The sequence below is a fragment of the Halichoerus grypus genome, chromosome 7, assembly GCF_964656455.1.
Source record: "Halichoerus grypus chromosome 7, mHalGry1.hap1.1, whole genome shotgun sequence".
NCBI lineage: Eukaryota > Metazoa > Chordata > Mammalia > Carnivora > Phocidae > Halichoerus > Halichoerus grypus.
The window spans coordinates 70,482,859-70,503,186 of NC_135718.1; the positions used below are offsets into that span (position 1 = coordinate 70,482,859).

At 39.7% G+C, this 20,328-nt stretch overlaps 1 protein-coding gene across 2 annotated transcripts in view; it reads left to right on the plus strand.

Annotated features, from left to right (window-relative positions):
- Positions 1–20,328, plus strand: part of MAP3K21 (mitogen-activated protein kinase kinase kinase 21) — a 55,842-nt gene that overhangs the window by 26,674 nt on the left and 8,840 nt on the right. For both annotated transcript variants that reach the window (XM_036102951.2, XM_036102953.2), the window contains exons 5-6: positions 4,017–4,257; positions 11,577–11,699. In XM_036102951.2, coding sequence (XP_035958844.1) covers positions 4,017–4,257; positions 11,577–11,699 — 364 coding nt within the window. The remainder of the gene's footprint in view (positions 1–4,016; positions 4,258–11,576; positions 11,700–20,328) is intronic.

Here is a 20,328-nt window from a genome sequence, read left to right on the forward strand (position 1 = left end):
CTTAGAGCAGACAGCAGTGCGGTAGACTGTATTCGGCTTCCTTCCCTTGAGGGATTTGAGCAGACTAAGGGGATATCTAAATGGGATTCTAAAAACTCTGATAGACCCCCCTCCCTTTTTTAAATATACGTTTATAGCAGAGTGCCAAAATCTATAGCAGTCTAGCAAAGTGGTTAAGACTAGAGCCAGACGGCTGGCTGGAATTGGGGCTCTACTGTTTGCTGACCCAGGACTGCTCCCCCCCCACCACCTCCTCACCATGAAATGTCACAGAGAGGCTGCTGTCTCCCTGGGGGTGCTGTGAGGCTTGCTGAGTGCTGTATGCAGAGTGCTCAGAGCAGTGCCCGTGCTCGGCAAGTGCCGAAGAGAGTGGTGATTTTGATTGGAACCAGAACGGGTTCCGGTGGCCGCTACCATTTCCTGGGCCAGACAGGAAACTGCGCTCCTCTGAGCAATAAAATGCTTGAAAACGACCTGACCGGATTACTTTTTAAATCTTGCATTGAGTTGAAGGATTACTTTCAGTGATATTATTAATACGTTTCTTGGAAACTTTAATACTTTTCATTGACTTAATATGATAGGGAAAATACTGACTTTTTTTTTTTTTTTACACTTTCCCAAATTGTTCTCAGGAATTCTAAGGTTAGATGTTTAATAGCAAAAATAAAAAAGATTTGGGGGCATGGGAGTGGACTTTGAGGAAAAATAAATCATAGGATTTATAGTTTAGAGGTGATATTATTAATAATTATGATTTTTATCTATTTCATTTATTTATTTTAAATTGTTGGTAATTATGACACTGCAGGATAGAAGCATATCCAGTGAGTTAATTCTTACTATATATGTGGTATAAAAGTCAAAAAGCGTGCTTCAGAAATCATGTCTGCTCTTTCTCCATTTTGGGGGTTTATAGTAGTTTGTTTATTATTCTTTGGATTCATTTTTGAGCTATCCTCTGGTGATGTCTTTGCTTTTTCTTTTTATATTCTTTTTGTACAGTGCCCCTTGAAAATATAGCATTCGTGGTATCTTGTGAGCCTTTGACTTAAAATTAAAGGGAATATATAATGCTTTTTTTTTTCCTTAAAGGTTTCTAACTGCCGCTTTTTTGACAGAGTCAAAAGCACAGTGTACGTGCACTATCTCCCTTTCTTGTTCACTGATTGCTTAAGGTAGGAGGCGTCAGACTTGGAATTAATGGCCAGTAACTTGGCTGTGCTCTGCGTTACTCAGTAAACTGCAGCCTCCACAGATAGCAGTTCCTCCCTAAATTCCTGGCTTCTTATCTTCATGTGTCTGTCTTTGTGCATTGGGTGCACGCACCTGGTTTTGAACCACTATTAGAAGGCATGTCACCATTAATGATTAACATCTACTGCCAGGAATCTTGATTTGCCATTATTAGAATGGCCCGTGCCAAGCAATTAAACAAATATTACTGCTTAGAAATCTCAGCAACCAAAAGAATTTTTGTGTGTGCTTCATAATTTCAGAGTATTCAAAGGGGTGCCTTTTTTTTTTTTTCTTTTACTTTTGAATGTTTTAAAATTCATTCAGAAGGAAGAATACTTCGGCTGCTTTCTTTTTGATCATTTTTTTTTTCTTTCTCTGATGAAGTCTTGGGCAAGTGATTTTTTTTTTTTTAATTTATAAAGTCATTGCCAGAGAATTCACATTTTAGCTTGGGACCTGGAATTAAACAGGGTTTCTTCTTCAATTATTGTTGTAGTAACACACAAAAAGCCTAATTGAATTTGCTGCCCTTATCTGTTCCCCATGCCATTTCATTTCACAATAGTTAATTGGATTGACACCAACACCACTGAAAAGTAATATCTTAACAAAAGGGCAGACAGTAATGAGTTAGAAATTGGAAGTTGACTGGAAAGTATCCTCTGTCCCCAGATACACGACGGTAAGATCTCCAGTTTGGACAAACTGGTTGGAGAAAGCCATCAGTTAAATAATGGATTCCAGAATTTTTTCTAATATGTACCATTTTCTTTTCTTTTTCTTTTTTTCCCTTTTCACATAATAAATAGTAATTTCTGTCTGGGGCAATGTAATGAAAAAAATACTGATCTGCTTATAAATAAGAATCAGTTGGTAGATATCACCAGAAGTGACTTGAATATCAACTGGTCTTAAGTAAATCTTTGCTTTTGCAATTTTATGAAGTTTGTTTAGAAAAAATAAATTTAAAGAATGTTTCAAAGGCAAATTTCAGCCCACTTTGGTAAATTTACAATAAATTCAGAATTAGTTTGATCTGATTAATTTTTTGTTTTGTTTTTTTTTTAGAGCTCCCTAGTCTCTTCTTGATATTATTATATTTATTTGTGGAAGGAGGGTCTTCTATGTTTTCCTCTATGATAATTGTACTGATGAATAGCCTCCAAATATTCTTGGAGCCCATCTATAAAAAGTCCAAGGGATTAGTAGACTTGAGTTGATATTTTAGTCCCATGGTTCAGCTCTGGTTTCTCCCATGAGCTTTATTTTATAGTGCCCTTTCATGCATCAGTACTCTTGGGGTGGGCTGTGTAAAGTGGCCTGCCTATATATGTGTGACATGTTTGCCCGATGCTCAGAGCTCCCAGAGTTCCCAGCCCAAAGCTGCATCTGAGAAGGCATCTACAGTTTCTAACAAAGATCTTGGTATTAGGATGGTCTAAGATTAAATTCCCTGGAGCAGTGTAAATAAAAGTTTGCAAATGCCTTGATTTCTGTGGGAGTGCTTGATTTAGTAGCAGGGTAATCAAGAAGAGAAAGTAGCTCAGCCCTGAAAGGAATATTTATGTCTCTGGTATAGGACAGATCATTTTATACAAATGAAATAAGAATGGAGATGTGATTTAGAAACTCTGTAGAGCTCTTGGTTTTACTATTGAATACTTTTTTCCTAAAGGAACAAACGTACAGTTGATCCTTGAACAACATGGGTTTGAACTGTGTGGGTCCACTTATACATGGCTTTTTTCAATAAATAGAGTACTGTAAATGTATTTTCTCTTCATTGTTATTAACATTTTCTTTTCTCTAGCTTACTTTATTGTAAGAATACACTATCTAATACATAGAACATACAAAATACATGTTAATCGGCTATGTCATCCGTAAGGCTTCCTGGCAACAATAGGCTATTATTAGTGGTTAAGTTTTTGGGAAGTCAAAAGTTATTTATAGATTTTAGATGGCCTGGTGGGGGGGGGGGGTCAGTGCTTCTAACCCCATATTATTCAAGGATTAACTATATTCCTCTATATTAACTATATTCTTCAATTCATAGATTTTTCTATCAAGTTAAATAATTCTGAAACAAAAACCAAGAGGAAGTTAGACTTTAATCAGGAAGCATTGAGGCAGCAGGATTTTATGAGCTAATACATGAGATCTGTGTATAACCTGATACTTTGCATTCATCCATGGGGTCCTGAAAAGTTCATTTTCCATTGACTTTTCATTTTAGAGATGCTCATTTTCATTTCTGATGGGCCTTCAGCTAACTTTGAACACCTTAGCTTTGTTCTTCCTTTAACCTCTCCACCATGATGTTTCAATCTCTGAGCAAATTCTTAAAGAACCTAAAGAAGTTCTTCCAAAGTAAAGAAATCTGAACTGCAGTCTTTTGTAAGGAGAATAATTATCCTTTAATTAGTCGAGCTTTAACTTTTGGCTTTATTTGGAAAAGGGTTGTTCCCACCTGTACTTTGTTGCTCTATGTTAATGTACATTTTATGTGCCAAGTGATTATATTATAAAGGCTAGAGGTGAGAGAAATGTTAAAATCGGGTGTAAAAAATTTTTGAGGACCGTAAGACTGAGAGCGCTTGCTGGAGCCCGTGCAAGGCTTTCGTTGTCGTCTAAGTCAGTGCTGTGCTAGAAAGATTTGCGCTCCGACCATCCTACCCGCCAGGAGTGCGGTCCCAGGAGCCCTGGAGTGGCCGGGGCTGAGCCGAAGAGTGGGAGACCCAGCTTCTTGCTGACGCCAGGTGTGCTCTCTGCCCCAGGAGCTGCGGTCCCGCGAGGAGGAACTGACCCGGGCTGCCCTCCAGCAGAAGTCCCAGGAGGCGCTGCTCCGGCGGCGGGAGCGGCAGCTCGCCGAGCGGGAGATCGACGTGCTCGAGCGGGAGCTGAACATTTTGATATTCCAGTTAAACCAGGAGAAGCCCAATGTCAAGAAGAGGAAGGGAAAGTTCAGGAGAAGTCGGTTAAAGCTCAAAGATGGCCATCGAATCAGTTTACCTTCAGGTATGATTTTCGTCCTCCTGTTTCGTAAGAGTTTTGAATGTCGCCTCTGTAATCGGCTTTGCTTCTTTAGCGCTGGGAAGAGATGGGAGAATGAGATTTTAAAAACATTACGTGAAGGGCGCCTGGGTGGCTCAGTCGTTAAGCATTTGCCTTAGGCTCAGGTCACGATCCCAGGATCCTGGGATGGAGCCCCACATCGGGCTCCCTGCTCCGCGGAAAGCCTGCTTCTCCCTCTGCCTCTCCCCCCTGCTTGTGATCTCTCTCTCTCTCAAATAAATAAAATCTTTTAAAAAAAATAAAACATTATGCGAATAAGTATCTTCACTTGCTTGCTTCAGTCCGTGGTCATAAGATAATGACCTAACTCATGTTCGCGTGAAAAAGCATCAGTCGTGCCTTTACAGCACCTGGTGTGCTGAGAAGTTAGCTCTTGGCATGCTTTCCTGTAAAGGGATTCAGAGATTTACTCCTTTTAAAATCAAAGCAGGATTTCTTCTTAGTTCAATGCACTGAACCTGCATTGCATGGCATGGTGAAAAAATCCTGAAAAACAGAATTACTGCTATTTTGTCATTCCACAAAGATCTATAATGTCATCTGGTAACTGAGTTCATTTGGGACATTGAAGATGTTGTTTGCACCTTCAACAAAATATATCAAGTACTTCAATTACATACCTGTCAGTTTTCATCTGAGATGCAAGTATTTTTAAAAGCTTCTCTAGATTTACTGGTTCATTTTTATACCTCCTGGATTTTAAAACATTGTGACAGTTTTAAACATTGTAATGTGTTAGAAGAAACTAAACAGAATAGAAAATAGCACACATAGATCCATTCACGAAATTAAATTCTTTAACAGTACATGTTATACTTGATTTAAGGAAAAACCAAATACCCCTCCCCTGCCCCCGTATTTTATGATTCTTCTAATACTAGGGAAGAATGGTGACAGAACAAGAGCTGACTGCACTTTTACGGAATGTGCATTAAATATCTATTTATCTGTTCTCCTTATCTCTCCACCTCTCTCTATATGTATTATAAAGTCTCTTTAAGGATGCTAGTGTTGTCCTAAGATGTTTGTTAATGGCATGAAAACTGATTTTAAATAACAGTATCAACAGTTTTGTTTTATATATAAAGTATGTACAAATTGTCTTGTAAAATTATTTATTACAAAGTACTCAAAGGCTTGCAACATAATGTGACTTTCTAGGTTATTGCAGAAACCCTCAGTTGATCAGAAAATCGCTGATATGGGGCAATATACAGCATACATTATTGATTATTTGGTTTGCTGAAGTGAGACTAGGCTGTGGGTCCTTACTCATTTTACCTTTGACCTCTCTGAGGGGAAAAAAAAAGATACTTTTTCAGGTTCTCTTCTCTTCAGGTTTGCTTTTTAGCCAAAGTGTAACTTGGGGGACCACGGACTGTACTATCTTGTATATCAGACATAATTTAAAATAGACTATTTTGTTTATGATGAGGTTTCTGCTTTCAAGTGTAGATGATAGAAAAATTCAGAGAGGCACTCCCATGTGCATTTTCTCCAGTTCTGAGCTATATCAGCCTTCTAGTTTGTTGTGACTATGTTATCCTGATTAATATTCACTGATTCCTTGGGAAACTTTGGAGGGGGTGGCCAATGAGAAACTGATAGAGAATAAACTTGGGAGAAAAAATTAAATCATTCCAGTGATTCTTTAATCTTCAGTGGTCAAATGATTAAAGAACATATCTCAGGATTACTGAGGTCACTTTCACTCCTGTTTTTCTTCTCAAATCATGTTTGGCCAATATCTTGTATTCATTCAAAGGAAACTGAATGCATTTGACTATTTTTGCTAGATTTTTTTTTTTTTTAAGATTTTATTTATTTGACAGAGAGAGAGATAGCAAGAGCAGGAACACAAGCAGGGGGAGTGGGAGAGGGAGAAGCAGGCTTCCCGCCGAGCAGGGAGCCCGATGTGGGACTCGATCCCGGGACTCCGGGATCATGACCCGAGCCGAAGGCAGACGCTTAACGACTGAGCCACCCAGGTGCCCTATTTTTGCTAGATTTATATTATTCCTGGATTGCACTATTTGGCTTTTCTCTCTCTGAGAATTTTAGTTACACATTTATTTACCTTGTGGCACTTAACAAATGATTCCATTTAAAACATACCCCTCAAAATCTGCTATAATCCGAATCCATCTTGAAGGAATGAAATTCAGTTGCGGTAATTTAGCATGGCATTTACCTCTTCTGGCCACAAGGTGACGCTACATTGTTGTCACACTGTTACCACTGTGGAAACTGTTACTCTTTAGAATCCCCCAACTCTTCACCCTCCCCCCCACACACATATACACGCATACACACACACACACACACACACACACACACATTTACTTGCACAATGTCGCAAAGCAGGATACATATCCAAAGATGCAAGGAGAAGAATGGCAACTATAACAATACTTACTTTTCTCCTTCAGGAATTTTGCTTAGTGCAGAAGGGAAAGCAGTTATTTGTGCCTTAAGTCCAAGAAAGTTACTATCTGCTAGAAAATTCTTTGAGTTACCAGATGTTAGTACTATTTAATGGTAAACTATTAAGGAAGAAACATCTGACAGGCAGTAGGTTGAATGGCAGTGATACTTTCTTTTCATTGTACCAAATTACTCCAAGCCCTTTTGCAGGAATTTTCCCCGTGTATAACTAGCTTAAAGATTTTCTCAGAAACATATTTGAGACTCCTACAAACTGGCTTTTAGTATCTGTGCCTGTACCTCTTTCAAAACCTTGTTATTAAGTGCGAATAATTATCATAATTTTGTCCTTCAGAATCACAGAAGATGACTTTTAATCTTATGGCTAGTTATAGCTATGATGACTTACTGCTAGAAAACTCAAATGTAGTTCTTCCCACTGGCAATCCTTCATGGGGACCTAACCAAATAAGGATAGATGCTTACAAAAGGAGGCAACATAATCTAAGACAAGAGTTTTTAAATTATATTTTATGAATTCTTGGAATTTGCAGGAAGAAAAAGTGATCATGGTAGATATTTTTCTATTGTGACCACTTTCCATCGCGTGCTCTGCATTATGTTTATCTTAAACCAAAGTTGTATTTTTAGAACATATAAAACAAGGCAAAGAGGTTTTGAACCTTCAAAATGTTTCTAAAGCAATGGCATTCCAATTTCAACCACTTCAGAAATGCCGAAAGTCTGCCACAATCATCCCCCTCATGTGTGCGAATGTGAGAGTGGGTGTATGTACATGCAAATACAACTACTTTCAGGGTCAAAATGATTATTCCCTCTGAGACTATCATGAAACCTTGCCAATAAAAATACTAGTGTAGGTTTTACCCAAAAGCCTGTGGACCTCACGATAATCTGCCACGAGAAAATTATTCTCTCAAGTACAAAGAAAAATAACGCCAGCCAGTTTCATAAGCATATAACTGGGACAGAGTCAACCTTTCCCCACTTTAGAGGGACAAGGATATTTATAATAAGAAATATTTTCTCTATGTTTAAAAACATAAAGAGTGCCCTTTTTTTGAGGGAGAGAAATTAGACTTTTTTAGAAGTAGGTATTGTTGAAATCCAGTTTTGTATCTTTGCTACTCTTCCTTGGCCTCACAAATGTTCTATGCTGGTTACCTGGCCATCATCTGTTCCACTTGGTTTATGGTTCACATGCTATGGGTTGGCTCTGTGTTCTAGTTCTGAGGGCGGCAAGAGCACACCCGCCTTCTGCCCTGGGCTGGAGTGTCTCGGAGAATTTGCTTCCAGAGTGTTATGACATGTCATGGGCTAGTTGAACTTTCACAAAGCACTTCAATCTAAAGTAAACTCTTTTGTATCGATGGGTAAGGGTATTTCTTTCTTTTACTCTTTCCCCTCCCTCCCAATCCAGTCCATTCCCATGTCCTGCTAAACTGTTTTCTTGCACCCATTCTTCACTTAAACTGCTCTGCCTGGTCAGATCTTCCATTTTTCTTACTTGGTAGATGGAAGAAGCCTCCTACCTGGTCCTTCATTTCCACTCGCTTTGTCTTCCAAACCACCAAATCACCATACACACTGCTATATATATCTCAGCAGTTAACTGTAAGCTCCAGTTTGATTCTACTGCAAAGCCTTACACCATCTTCTCATTCAACAAATACTTGCGGATTTACCGTGATCAAGTAGTAGGGGTTACGAGAAAATAAATACAATCTCTGCCCTTACTTTACTTACAATCTTAAACAGAGAAAATACTGACTCAGCAGAGATTCCCTAAGTACCTTTTCTGGGTGAGGTGCTGTGCCAGCCCGCAGTGGGGTGTTGCTGGGATGGAGATTTCTGGCCCCTGCCCCAACAGAGCTGACGTTGTCCTGGGGGCAGGGGAGTGAGCCCTAAGCTAATAATTAAATACTTATTTACTTGCTAAGATGATTAACTACTATGAGGGCAGGGTCACATGACTGATTAGCAGAGAGGTGTCACCTGCTCTAAGGAGAACGTAGAAGGCTTGGTCCTTCCCAGGAATTGAAAAAGACCGCTGTGGTTTGTGGGGGGTCAGCAAGTACAGCCTCCGACCCGTTCTGTGCAGTCCACAGAAAGGTTCGTGCACTTTTAAACACTTGAAAAGAATAAGAAGAATGATATGTGGGGTGCCTGGGTGGCCCAGTCATTAAGCGTCTGCCTTTGTCTCAGGTCATGATCCCAGGGTCCTGGGATCGAGCCCCGCATCGGGCTCCCTGCTCCGCGGGAAGCCTGCTTCTCCCTCTCTGACTCCCCCTGCTTGTGTTCCCTCTCTCGCTGTGTCTCTCTCTCTCTGTCAAATAAATAAACAAAAAAAAGAACAATATGTCATGGCATGTGAGCATGATATGAAATTTAAATTGCCATTTCCATAAATAAAGTTGGATTGGAACGCATTTATGTATCGCGAACGATTGATTTCTCGCTACATCGGCAGATTTGAGTAGCTGTGACAGAGGCCGCGTGGCCCACGGTGCCTAGAATATTTCCTCTGTGGCACTTTACGGTAAGTTTGCTGACCCCAGGTTCAGACCATAGCAAGTGACGGGAGAACAGGGCAGGATGAGGCTGGAGGCACGAAGAACCAGACTCGAACTTGAGGGGCTTACAGAGTGTATGACGGTTTTGATCTCTGTAACCTAAGAAGTAAGGCAGAGCCTTTGAAGACTTGTCAGCAGGGGAGTGACATGGGGTGGCATACATTTTTAAAATGCATCTGGCTGCTGTGAGCTAGACCCGAGGGGCCCAGTGCAGAGGCAGGAAGATCAAAAGAGGAACTAGGGCAGCTCATGGAATGGGGGTGGCAGTGCAGAGAACAAAAAGAATCGCTAACATGCATCCAGCACAGAGTCTGTCCTGAGCCCTGAGCTGAGTATTCCCTATATTTCTTTATAATTAATTGTTCAGCGCCGCCCTACAGAGTAGGAATTGTGATTTATTTCCCACTTTTGTACATGGAGATACTGAGGTGCCTCCTGAAAATTCATGTGGCTGGTAAGTGCTAAGCTGGGATTCACATGTGGAGTTTACTACTTCCAGAAGCTAGAGTATAAGTTTCTCAACTATAACTCTCAGATGAATCTGTAACACAGAATTGGCAACGTATTTTGTGTTTGTGTGGGTATGGAGGGTCAGGGAGAAGAAGACAATATTAAACATTTTCGGATGTCCAGCATGAATGATTGGAGAGATGTCTTGCTTACCGAATTACAACTCCTCCTCATTTCAAATACCAGCTGGTTCTTTAAAGTTCTTTACAGTGTAAAGTATAATTTTCAAAAAGGAAAATTATAGCTTGCTTGCAAGTATGAAATGAACGCATGTCAAAGATTTTTATCCAACTCACTAATAATTAGGACAACCAGTTAAAATTGGTTTTAATGAGAATTTGAGGAGCTAAGTATTTGTGGGCAAGTTAATAAGGGAATGTTAGGGTTAGATTGCTAGGTTAAATACAAACCTGGTTAGGGCCCAGTGTGGCCATAAACCATAACCTTTGGGATTGTCTTTCACACCAGACGGAAATTGTTTGCATCATTACCAGACAGAATCTACAAGTTACCCTCTGCCCCCTACCAAGTTGTAAAAACAGCCACTAGAAAATCAAAGGTTAAGCTGAGCAGTGCACTGAAAGAACACCCAGTAATTTCTTTTACCTGTGCCTGAGGTTTTGATAACTTTCCAACAGTTGACAGAGTTTTCCCAGGCACTCTCTTCTTCCCTCTGGTAATATTAACTCCTCCTTCCATATATTCCTAGTTGTTGGCATTCACTTCCACAACAGCTGCCCATCTTACCGTTAGGTCATAGGACTACAGAATGCTTTTAACTGGGACAGGGTTGGGGGAGTTTTCCTGGACCCTCTTAGGGTCCCTGGCTGGGCCTGAAAATCAGACTGTCAAAGATGGATTAACGGGGGGAAAAAAAAGCATAAAAATTATTTAACATAAGTTTGATACGACAGGGGAGACTTCATAAGGAAATGAAGACCTAAAGAAACAGACCGGAGTATTTTTCTACTAGGTTTGATGAAGAGTGGACGGTTGTGAAGAAATGTGATAGGTTAAGGGAAGTGTTTTGGGGGATAGCATGTCCCGAACCCCCTGTAACCTGCATTTTCTGTTTTAATCACCACAGCAACGCTGTGCAGTATTCATTGTTTCTGTCCAACAGTTGAGGAGACAAGCTCAGAGGGTTCCTTATGGTTTGAGGTCCATACTTTGTTCATGACAGAACCAGGACTCATTGAAATCCAAGGTGTCTCCTCTTTCAAATTTGTTTTCCACAATGTTAGACTACACGAAAGTAACTTTTCTTCCTAGAAGATGGTTAGGTTCTACAAGTACTCAATAGTGTCCCATTGGTCTGTGACCATGTGCCTGACTGTACCTAACATATCCTAGACCCTGATTATTTTTTTTAAAGATTTTATTTATTCATGAGAGACAGAGAGAGAGAGATGCACAGGCAGAGGGAGAAGCAGGCTCCCCGCGGAGCAGGGAGCCCGATGAGGGACTTGATTCCAGGACCCCGGGATCACGACCTGAACCGAAGGCAGATGCTCAACCAACTGAGCCACCCAGGCGCCCTCATAGACTCTGATTATTATTGACTCGAGCCCTGAATGGAAGATAAGAAGGAAACCAAGAAACAGACCCAGAGATGCTTCCTTCTTACCCTCTGGCAGATTTTCCTCTTATTGCTTTGTGCTGACGAAGAGCCTGTGAATATGGACAGCCTAAAACCATGAAATCTCAATTCTCACTTCTTTGCATATCCAACAGATTTCCAGCATAAAATCACCGTCCAGGCCTCTCCCAACCTGGACAAACGGAAGAGTTTGAACAGCAACGGCTCAAGTCCACCCAGTAGCCCCACAGTGATTCCTCGGCTCCGAGCAATACAGCGTAAGCATTCGCCCCGGGCACACGGGCTCCTGTGGGGATTTCTTCCCTCAACTGACTTGGATTCCATCTAACCAGAGGTGTTATTATAGCTCACTGTAACTAACACATGACATTAACAGGTGTCACAGCTATTCAGAAAACAAAATTTGGTCTTACATTTCTTAGTCTAATTTTCTTCTTTTTTTAATTGAGATATAATTAACATATAACATTATACTAATTCCAGGCATACAACATAATTATCTGATATTTGTATATACAGTTGACCCAGAAACAACATGGGGGTTAGGGCCGCTGACCACCACCACCCCCCACCACCATGCCGTGCAGTTGAAAATCCACATATAACTTTTGACTCCCCAGAAACGTAACTGCTAATAGCCTGCTGTTGACTCGAAGTCTTACCGATCACATAAACAGTCAATGAACACATATTTTGCATGTTATATGTATTATATACTGTATTCTCATAATAAAGTAAGCCGCAGAAAAGAAAATATTAAGAAAATCATAAGGAAGAGAAAATACATTTACTAGACTATACTGTACTTATCGAAAAAATCCACATATAAGTGGACCCATACAGGTCAAACCCATGTTGTTCAAGGGTCAAATGTATTGCAAAATGATCACCACTCTAAGTCTAGTTAACATCTGCCACCATGCATAGTTACAAAATTTATTTTTCTTATGATGAGAACTTTTAAGATAGGCAACTTTCAAATATGCAATACAGTGTTATTAACTATAGTCACCACGCTATACATTATATCCCCATGACTTATTTATTTTATACCTGGAAGTTTGTTCCTTTTGACCACCCTCACCCATTTCGTCCACCCCCTGCCTCTGGCAACCACCAGTTTGTTCTTTGTATGTATGAGCTCTTTTTTTAAAAAATTTAATTCCACATATAAAGAAGATCATACAGTATTTGTCTGTCCGACTTATTTCCCTTAGCAAAATGCCCTCAAGGCCCATCCATATTGTTGCAAATGGCAAGATTTCATTCTTTTTTCTGGCTGAATAATATCCCATTGTATAGTTATACCACATTTTCTTTATCCATTCATCTGTTGATGGACACTTAGGTTGTTTTCATGTCTTGGCTATTCTAAATAATGCTCCCCTGAACGTGGGGATGCATATATATTTTAGACTTAGTATTTTTGTTGTCTTCAAATAAATACCTAGAAGTGGAATTGCTGGGTCATATGGTAGTTCTATTTTTTTTCCAGTTTTATTGAGGAATAATTGGCATACATCACTGTATAAGTTTAAGGCATACAGCATGATGGTTTGATTTACATATATTGTGAACTGATTACCTCAATAGGTTCAGCTAACATCCATCTCCTCATATAGATACAATAAAAAGAAAAGAAAAAAAGAAAAAGGTAAAAATTTTTTCTCCTTGCAATGAGAACTATTAGGATTTACTCTCTTAACAACTTTTCTTTATATCATACAGCAGTGTTGGCTATAGTCATCAGGCGCATTACATCCCTAGTACTTAATTATCTTATAACTCAAAGTTTATACCTTTTGACCACCTTCCTCTGATTCCCCCTTCCTCCACCCTCCACTTCCGGTTACAAGTCTGATGTCTTTGTCATTTTTCTTTTTTTTAGATTCCACATATACGTGAGATCATATAGCATTTGTCTTTTTCTGTCTGATTTATTTCACTTAGATTAATGTCCTCTGAGTCCATCCATGTTGTTACAATGGCAAGCTCTCATTCTTTTTTATGGTTGAGCAACATTCCATTGTATGTATATACCACATCTTCTTTATCCATTCATCCACTGATGGACACTTGGGTTGTTTCCATGTTTAGGCTATTGTAGATAATGCTGCTATGAACATGGGGGTACAGATATCTTTTCAAGTTAGTGTTTCCATTTCCTTTGGATATATTCCTAGAAGTGGAATTGCTAGATCATGTGGTAGCTCTGTTTTTAATTTTTGAGTCTCCTCCATACTGTTTTCCACAGTGGCTGCACCAATTTGCAATCACACCAGCAATGCACAAGGGTTCCCTTTTCTCCAGATCCCCTCCAGTATTTGTTATCTCATGTCCTCTTGAGGGTGGCCTTCTAAAAAGTGTAGGGTGATATCTCATTGTGGTTTTGACTTGCATTTTCCTAATTACTAGTGATGTTGAGTATCTTTCATGTGCCTGTCAGTCATTCATATGTCTTCTTTGGAGAAATGTCTGTTCAAGACCTTTGCCTATTTTTTAATTGGGTTACTTGATTTTTTTGCTATTGAGTTATGTGTTTTTTATATATTTTGGTTATTAGGCCCTTACCAGGTATATGGTTTGCAAATATTTTTTTCCCATTCCATAGGTCTTTCCACTTTGTTGATGATTACTTTTGCTGTACAGACACTTTTTAGTTTGATATAGTCCACTAACTTATTTTTTATTTTGTTGCTTGTGCTTTTGGTGTCATATCCAAAAAATCATTACCAAGACCCCTGTCAAGAAGCTTTATTCTTATATTCTAGGAGTTTCATGGTTTCAGGTCTTACATTAAAGTCTTTAATCTATTTTGAATTAATTTTTATGAGTGGTATAATGTATGGATTCAATTTCATTCTTTTACATGTGAATATTGAAGAGTCTTTTCTACATTGAGTATTCTTGGCATCCTGGTCAAATATTAGTTGACCATATATGGTTGAGTTTACATCTGGGCTCTCTGTTCTGTTTGTTGGTCTATTTGTCTGTTTTTATGCCAGTACCGTACTATTTTGATGACTTTAACTTTATAGCATTGCTTAAAATCAGGGAGTATGATACCTCTTGCTTTGTTCTTCTTTCTCAAGATTTCTTTGGCTATTTATGGTCTTCTGTGATTCCATATAAATTTTAGGAGGGGTTTTTCTACTCCTGTAAAAAAGGCCACTGGAATCTTGATAGGATTGCATTGAGTCTATAGGTGGCTTTGGGTAGTACTGACATTTTAACAATATTACTTCTTCCAATCCATGAACACAGGATACATTTCCATTTATTTGTGTCTTCTCTGATTTCTTTCATCAGTATCTTACAGTTTTCAGAATAGAGATCTTTCATTTCTCTGTTGAATAGGAGTGGTGAGAGTGGACACCCTTGTTCCTGATCTTAGAGGAAAAGCATTCAACCTTTCAGCATATAGATGATGTTGGCTGTGGGCTCATCATACGTGGTCTTTATTATGTTGAGATATATTCATTCTGTGCCTAATTTGTCAAGAGTTTTTAGCATGAATGGATATTGAATTTTGTCAAATGCTTTTTCTATGTCTAATGAGATGACTATATGATTCTTTTCTGTCATTCTATTAATGTGATATATCACATTGATTGATTTGCATATGTTGAACCATCCTTGCACCCAGGGATAAATCCCACTTGATCATGGTGAATGATCCTTTTAATGTGCTGCTGAATATTGTTTGCTAGTATTTTATTCAGAATTTTTACATCTATGTTCATCAGGGATATTGGCCCATAGTTTTCTTTTCTAGTAATGTCCTTTTCTGGTTTTGGTATCAGGGTAATGATTACCTTATAAAATGAGTTTGGGAGTGATCCATCCTCTTGGATTTTTGGGAAGAATTTGAGAGGAGGGATTAATGTTAATTTTCCTTTAAATGTTTGGTAAAATCCACAAGTGAAGCCAACTGGTCCTGGGCTTTTCTTATTGGGAGATTTTTGATTACTAATTCAATCTTCTTACTAATAATTGGTCTATTCAGATTTTCAAAATCTTCCTGATTCAGTCTTGGCAAGTTATATGTGTCTATGAATGTTTCCATTTCTTCTAGGGTGTCCACTATGTTGGCACAGAGTTGCTCCTGGTAGCCTTTTATGATCCTTTGAATTTCTGTGGTATCAGTTGTAATGTCTCCTTTTTCATTTATAATTTGTTGATTTGGGTTCTTTCTCTTTTTCTGTTGGTTAGTTTAGCTAAAGATTTGTCGATTTTGTCTTTTCAAAGAACCAGCTCTTAGTGTGGGTAATCTTTCCCATTTTTTTCTCTATTTCATTTATTTCTGCTCTGATCTTCACTATTTCCTTTCTTCTGCTAACTTTTGGCTCATTTGTTTTTTTCTCTAGTTCTTTACAGTGTAGAGTTAGGTTGTTTATTTAGGATCTTTCTTCCTTAATGTAGACATTTATTGCTATGAACTTCCCTCTTAGAACTACTTCAGCTGCATCGCATAAGTTCTGGTATGTTTTGTTTCATTTTTGTTTGTCTCAAGAAGCTTTTTTCCCTCTTTAATTTATTTTTTGATCCATTGGTTGTTCAGGAGAGTGTTGTTTAATTTTCATATGTTCATGAATTTTCCAGTTTTTCTTTTGTTACTGATTTCTAATTTCATGCCATGTGGTCAGAGAAGATACTTGGTAGAATTTCAATCTTCTTGTATTTACTAAGACTTGTTTTCTTGCCTAACATATGGTCACATAGGCCTGTTGAATGGGCTATGAAGCTTCCTGTGGTCTGGTTGGACTGGCTGAAGGCTGTATTCAGTGATGAGCAGGACAATGGATTAGATTCCCTGCCTGGGTGCAGCAGGAGAAGCAGCTCTAAAGCTAGTAAAGCCCTTTGTTTGTTGTCTTACCTCAAGATGACCCACACCCTAAGTTGCCTGACTGAACGGGGCCACTGGCTTTGCTCCACAAAGTATCAGCTCTGCCCTCCTGCCTCTTGGCTCAAGTTCTGCTTGGCTACACAGCTTCCAGGAGTTCTTTCCGGTCCTTCTGGTCTAGGGGACTGGAAGACACTCTTTTCACTGGATGGGGCTATGATTCAGATCCTTCCCTGGGTGTGGGCAAACTGGGCCCTAAGGCTGACAAAACTCCTTGTTTGAGAATCTGAATCAGGCAGATCTGCACACCACAGAACTCCATGGTCAGAGTGCACCCTGACTCAGTTGTGCAGATGAATGAAGCTGATGGTTGAGATGACTGTTTGGGCACTGCTAGTATGAACTCCCTCTGCCAAGATCCATGTGCTGGTTGTTGCAAGCCTCTCTCCCCATCTCCACAGATTCCTAGTGGTTGAGCCCCACAGACACCCCCTATACTCCCCCTGGTACAAGATCAGAATAGTGGCTCCTGCAAAAGTGACCCACAATTATGGGAGGGTACTCATCCCCTCTGGGTTCTCTTTGTCCACTGGAAGAACTGGAAGGTCAGGGGAGACCTCTCTTTGTGGTGCTGCACTGGCCTGGGGGAGGGGCAGCACACTGCATGTGTAGCTGCTTCCCTTGTCCTTATGATGCAGTCTGTCCTGGTCTCTGAGGTGTAAGGGGAGTGCTGTAGCCTCACCCTTGTGTTCGAGGATCCTCTCAGTGGTGTCTTATTCTCAAATAGTTGTTTGATGTTCTTGTGAGGAGTAACAAAGTCAGGTATACCCTACGTCACCATCTTGTTCACAATTTGGTAGTTCTATTTCTAATTTTTTGAGGCACCTCCATACCGTGTTCCACAGTGGCTGCACGAGTTGACATTCCCACCAACAGTGCACAAGGGTCTCTTTTCTCCACACCCTCACCAACACTTACTATTTCTTGTCTTTTTGATACTAGCCAGTCTAACAGGTGTGAGGTGATACCTCACTGTGGTTTTGATTTGCATTTTCCTGATGATGAGTGATGTTGAGCTTTATTTCATGTGTCTGTTGGCCATCTGTATGTCTTCTTTGGAAAAAATGTCTATTCAGATCTGCCCATTTTTAGTTGGATTATTTGCTTTTTGTTATTGAGGTATATGAGTTCTTTATACATTTTGGATATTAACCCCTTATCAGTTATGTGATGTGCAAATATTTTCTTTCATTCCATGGACTGCCTTTTCATTTTATTGATGGTTTCCTTTGCTGTGCAGAATTATTTTCTTATTTTCACAGTAATAGTTTTTAGATTCTATGCAATTGGTGATCTGACCAGGCCACAGAGTAGAAAGTGGAATACCATATCTTGAGACATTTTGTTAAATACTTGTAAGCAAAATTAGCATAACCTAATTATATCAGTAGCATATTTATGAATATTTTGAAAAGTGAAATCAGGAATTCAAGATTACTTCCATTTCTTTCCTTGTTTTATAAAGAAAAAATATTTGCTTTTTGAGATTTAACTTTCATCTGGTCTGTACCGGCCGACCTAATACTTTAAAATACCATGTAGTATTTTGATTTTTTTTTTTTAAGATTTTATTTGTTTATTCGACAGAGAGAGACACAGCGAGAGAGGGAACACAAGCAGGGGGAGTGGGAGAGGGAGAAGCAGGGTCCCCACCAAGCATGGAGCCCAATCCGGGGCCCGATCCCAGGACCCTGGGATCATGACCTGAGCCGAAGGCAGATGCTTAAGGACTGAGCCACCCAGGCGCCCTAGTATTTTGATTTTAGAAAGAGTGTTCAGACTGGTGGAAAAAAAAAAAAAAGACATATAGCTAATTTGCCTAGTACCTTTGCATTGTGAGAGTTTTCAGTTAGACCCTGACTCAAAGTTTAGTGGAATTAAATAGAACTATTGACTTTTATCAAAAGTGAGTCCAAAAAGTAGGCAAAGCAAAACAAGAATGTGTTTTATATGTGTATATGCAAGTAATGGGGTAATCAGCCTATGTTACCCTATTAAATAATTGACTTGCATCTTCTCCTTTCTTCACCAAACTTAATTCTTTGCTTTGCTACTTACTATAGTTACTTGGAGAAAAAAAAATCCAGAACAATATTTTCCCTAATCAGGCCTACAGTCAATTTCTTTTTTTGTTTGTTTGTTTGGTTTTTGGTTTTTGGTTTTTGGGTTTTTTTGTAATGAAAACCTTGACACCAGCAGAGATTTGTTTTTTTTTAAAGCTCCCAGGATCCCAGTATACTAGTCTCCTCACAGTTAAAGAGAAATAATCTAAACAAATGTATGATGACCTGAATAAACTTAAGGGGCCATCATTTTATCAAAGCTAGTATATCTTTCTGAAAAAGCATTTCTTATAAAGCCATACGTTGCCTTTGCCTAGACAGAGTAAGGGCTTAATTAAAGGAATAAAAAGGATAGCAAGGCTTACGTCGTAGCTCAGTTGAAAGGGCAAGGGAACAAGAAGTCATGATTCTTCTGTTTTTGCCCAGCTGTTTCTCTATTCTCTTCCATGTTTTCATATTCTTTTTTTTTTTCTTCAGACTTGACTTTTTTAGAGCAATTTTAGGTTCACAGCAAAATTGAGAGGAAGGTGCAGAGATTTCCCTATCCACCCACCACACACACACACACACACACAGAGCTTCCCCCACTAGGACTACAGTGGATGCTTTGTTACAGTCAGTGAAGGTGCACTGACAGGTCGGCAATATCACCCAGTCTTTAGTGTACATTGGAGTTCACACTTGGTGTTATGCATCCTGGGCTTGGACAAGTGCACAATGACATGTATGCACCATTATAGTACCGTACAGGGTATTTTCACTGCCCTGAAAATCCTCTGTGCTCCACCCGTTCACCCCTCCACCCTCAGCGCCTGGCAGCCACTGATCCTTTCACTGTCTATAGTTTTGCCTTTTTCAGAATGTCATACTGTTGGCATCCTTTAGCATGTAGTCTTTCCAGATTGGCTTCTCTCACTTAGCAATGCGCATTGAAGTTTCTTTCATGCCTTTTCATGGCTTGGTAGCTCTTTTCTGTTCAGTGCTGTTCAGTGAGTGGCATTCCATTGTCTGGACAGAGCACAGGTTATTTTTATTTACTCATCTACCAAAAGCCATCTTTGTCACTTCCAAGTTTTAGTTTTGACAATTATGAATAAAGGTGCTGTAAAGTCATGCGCAGGTTTTTGTGTGAACGTAGGTTGTCAACTCCTTTGGATGAATAGCAATGAGTGTGATTGCTGGTTCATACGGTGAGTGTGTTTAGTTCTAGAAGACACACCAAACCGCCTTCCAGAGTGGCTGTGCCATTTCGCATTCCCACCACAACCAACGAGAGTCCCTGTCTTCATGCTCCTCAGTCGTGATTACAGCCTCATGGAAGTGGGGAAGTCGTAGTACGTGGATAAGCCTGGCTCGGCCCAAGACTTGTACTAGTTAAATGGAACACTTTTGGGATTTCACATAAGTTTGCACCTGGTGGGGTTGCAGTGAAGCCAGCTCAGAGAACATCCCCACTCTCCCCCAAACAACAAGGAGCTCGGCATTCATTCTCGGAAGTGACAGATGAAAGCATTTGAATGCAGATCTTTCAAACAGGACCAGTTCTGTGTGCAGAACTGTGTGTTCACGTTCTTTGTCCTGAATCATCGTCCTCTTGTTTCTGACCCCAGGTATTCCTAACAGCTCCTCTTGTCTTCGTGTCTGTCCCTTCTGGTCATTAGCTGGCATGGATATCCTGTTTCTACAATTCAGGAGAGCATGCCCATTAAGAGCATAGACTCCGGAGCCACTTTGCCTGGGAACAAATCCCAGCTCTGGCCCTACTACACTATGATTTTGGGCAACCTTCTTAACCTCATCATGCTTCAGATTCTGTTTCTGTAAACTGGGGACCATAGTAGTTTAAAAGGGTCAAGTGTATACACGTGGTAAGAGCTCTGTGTGTGTTGGTAGTTGTTTTGATCATTATTTTTATTATTA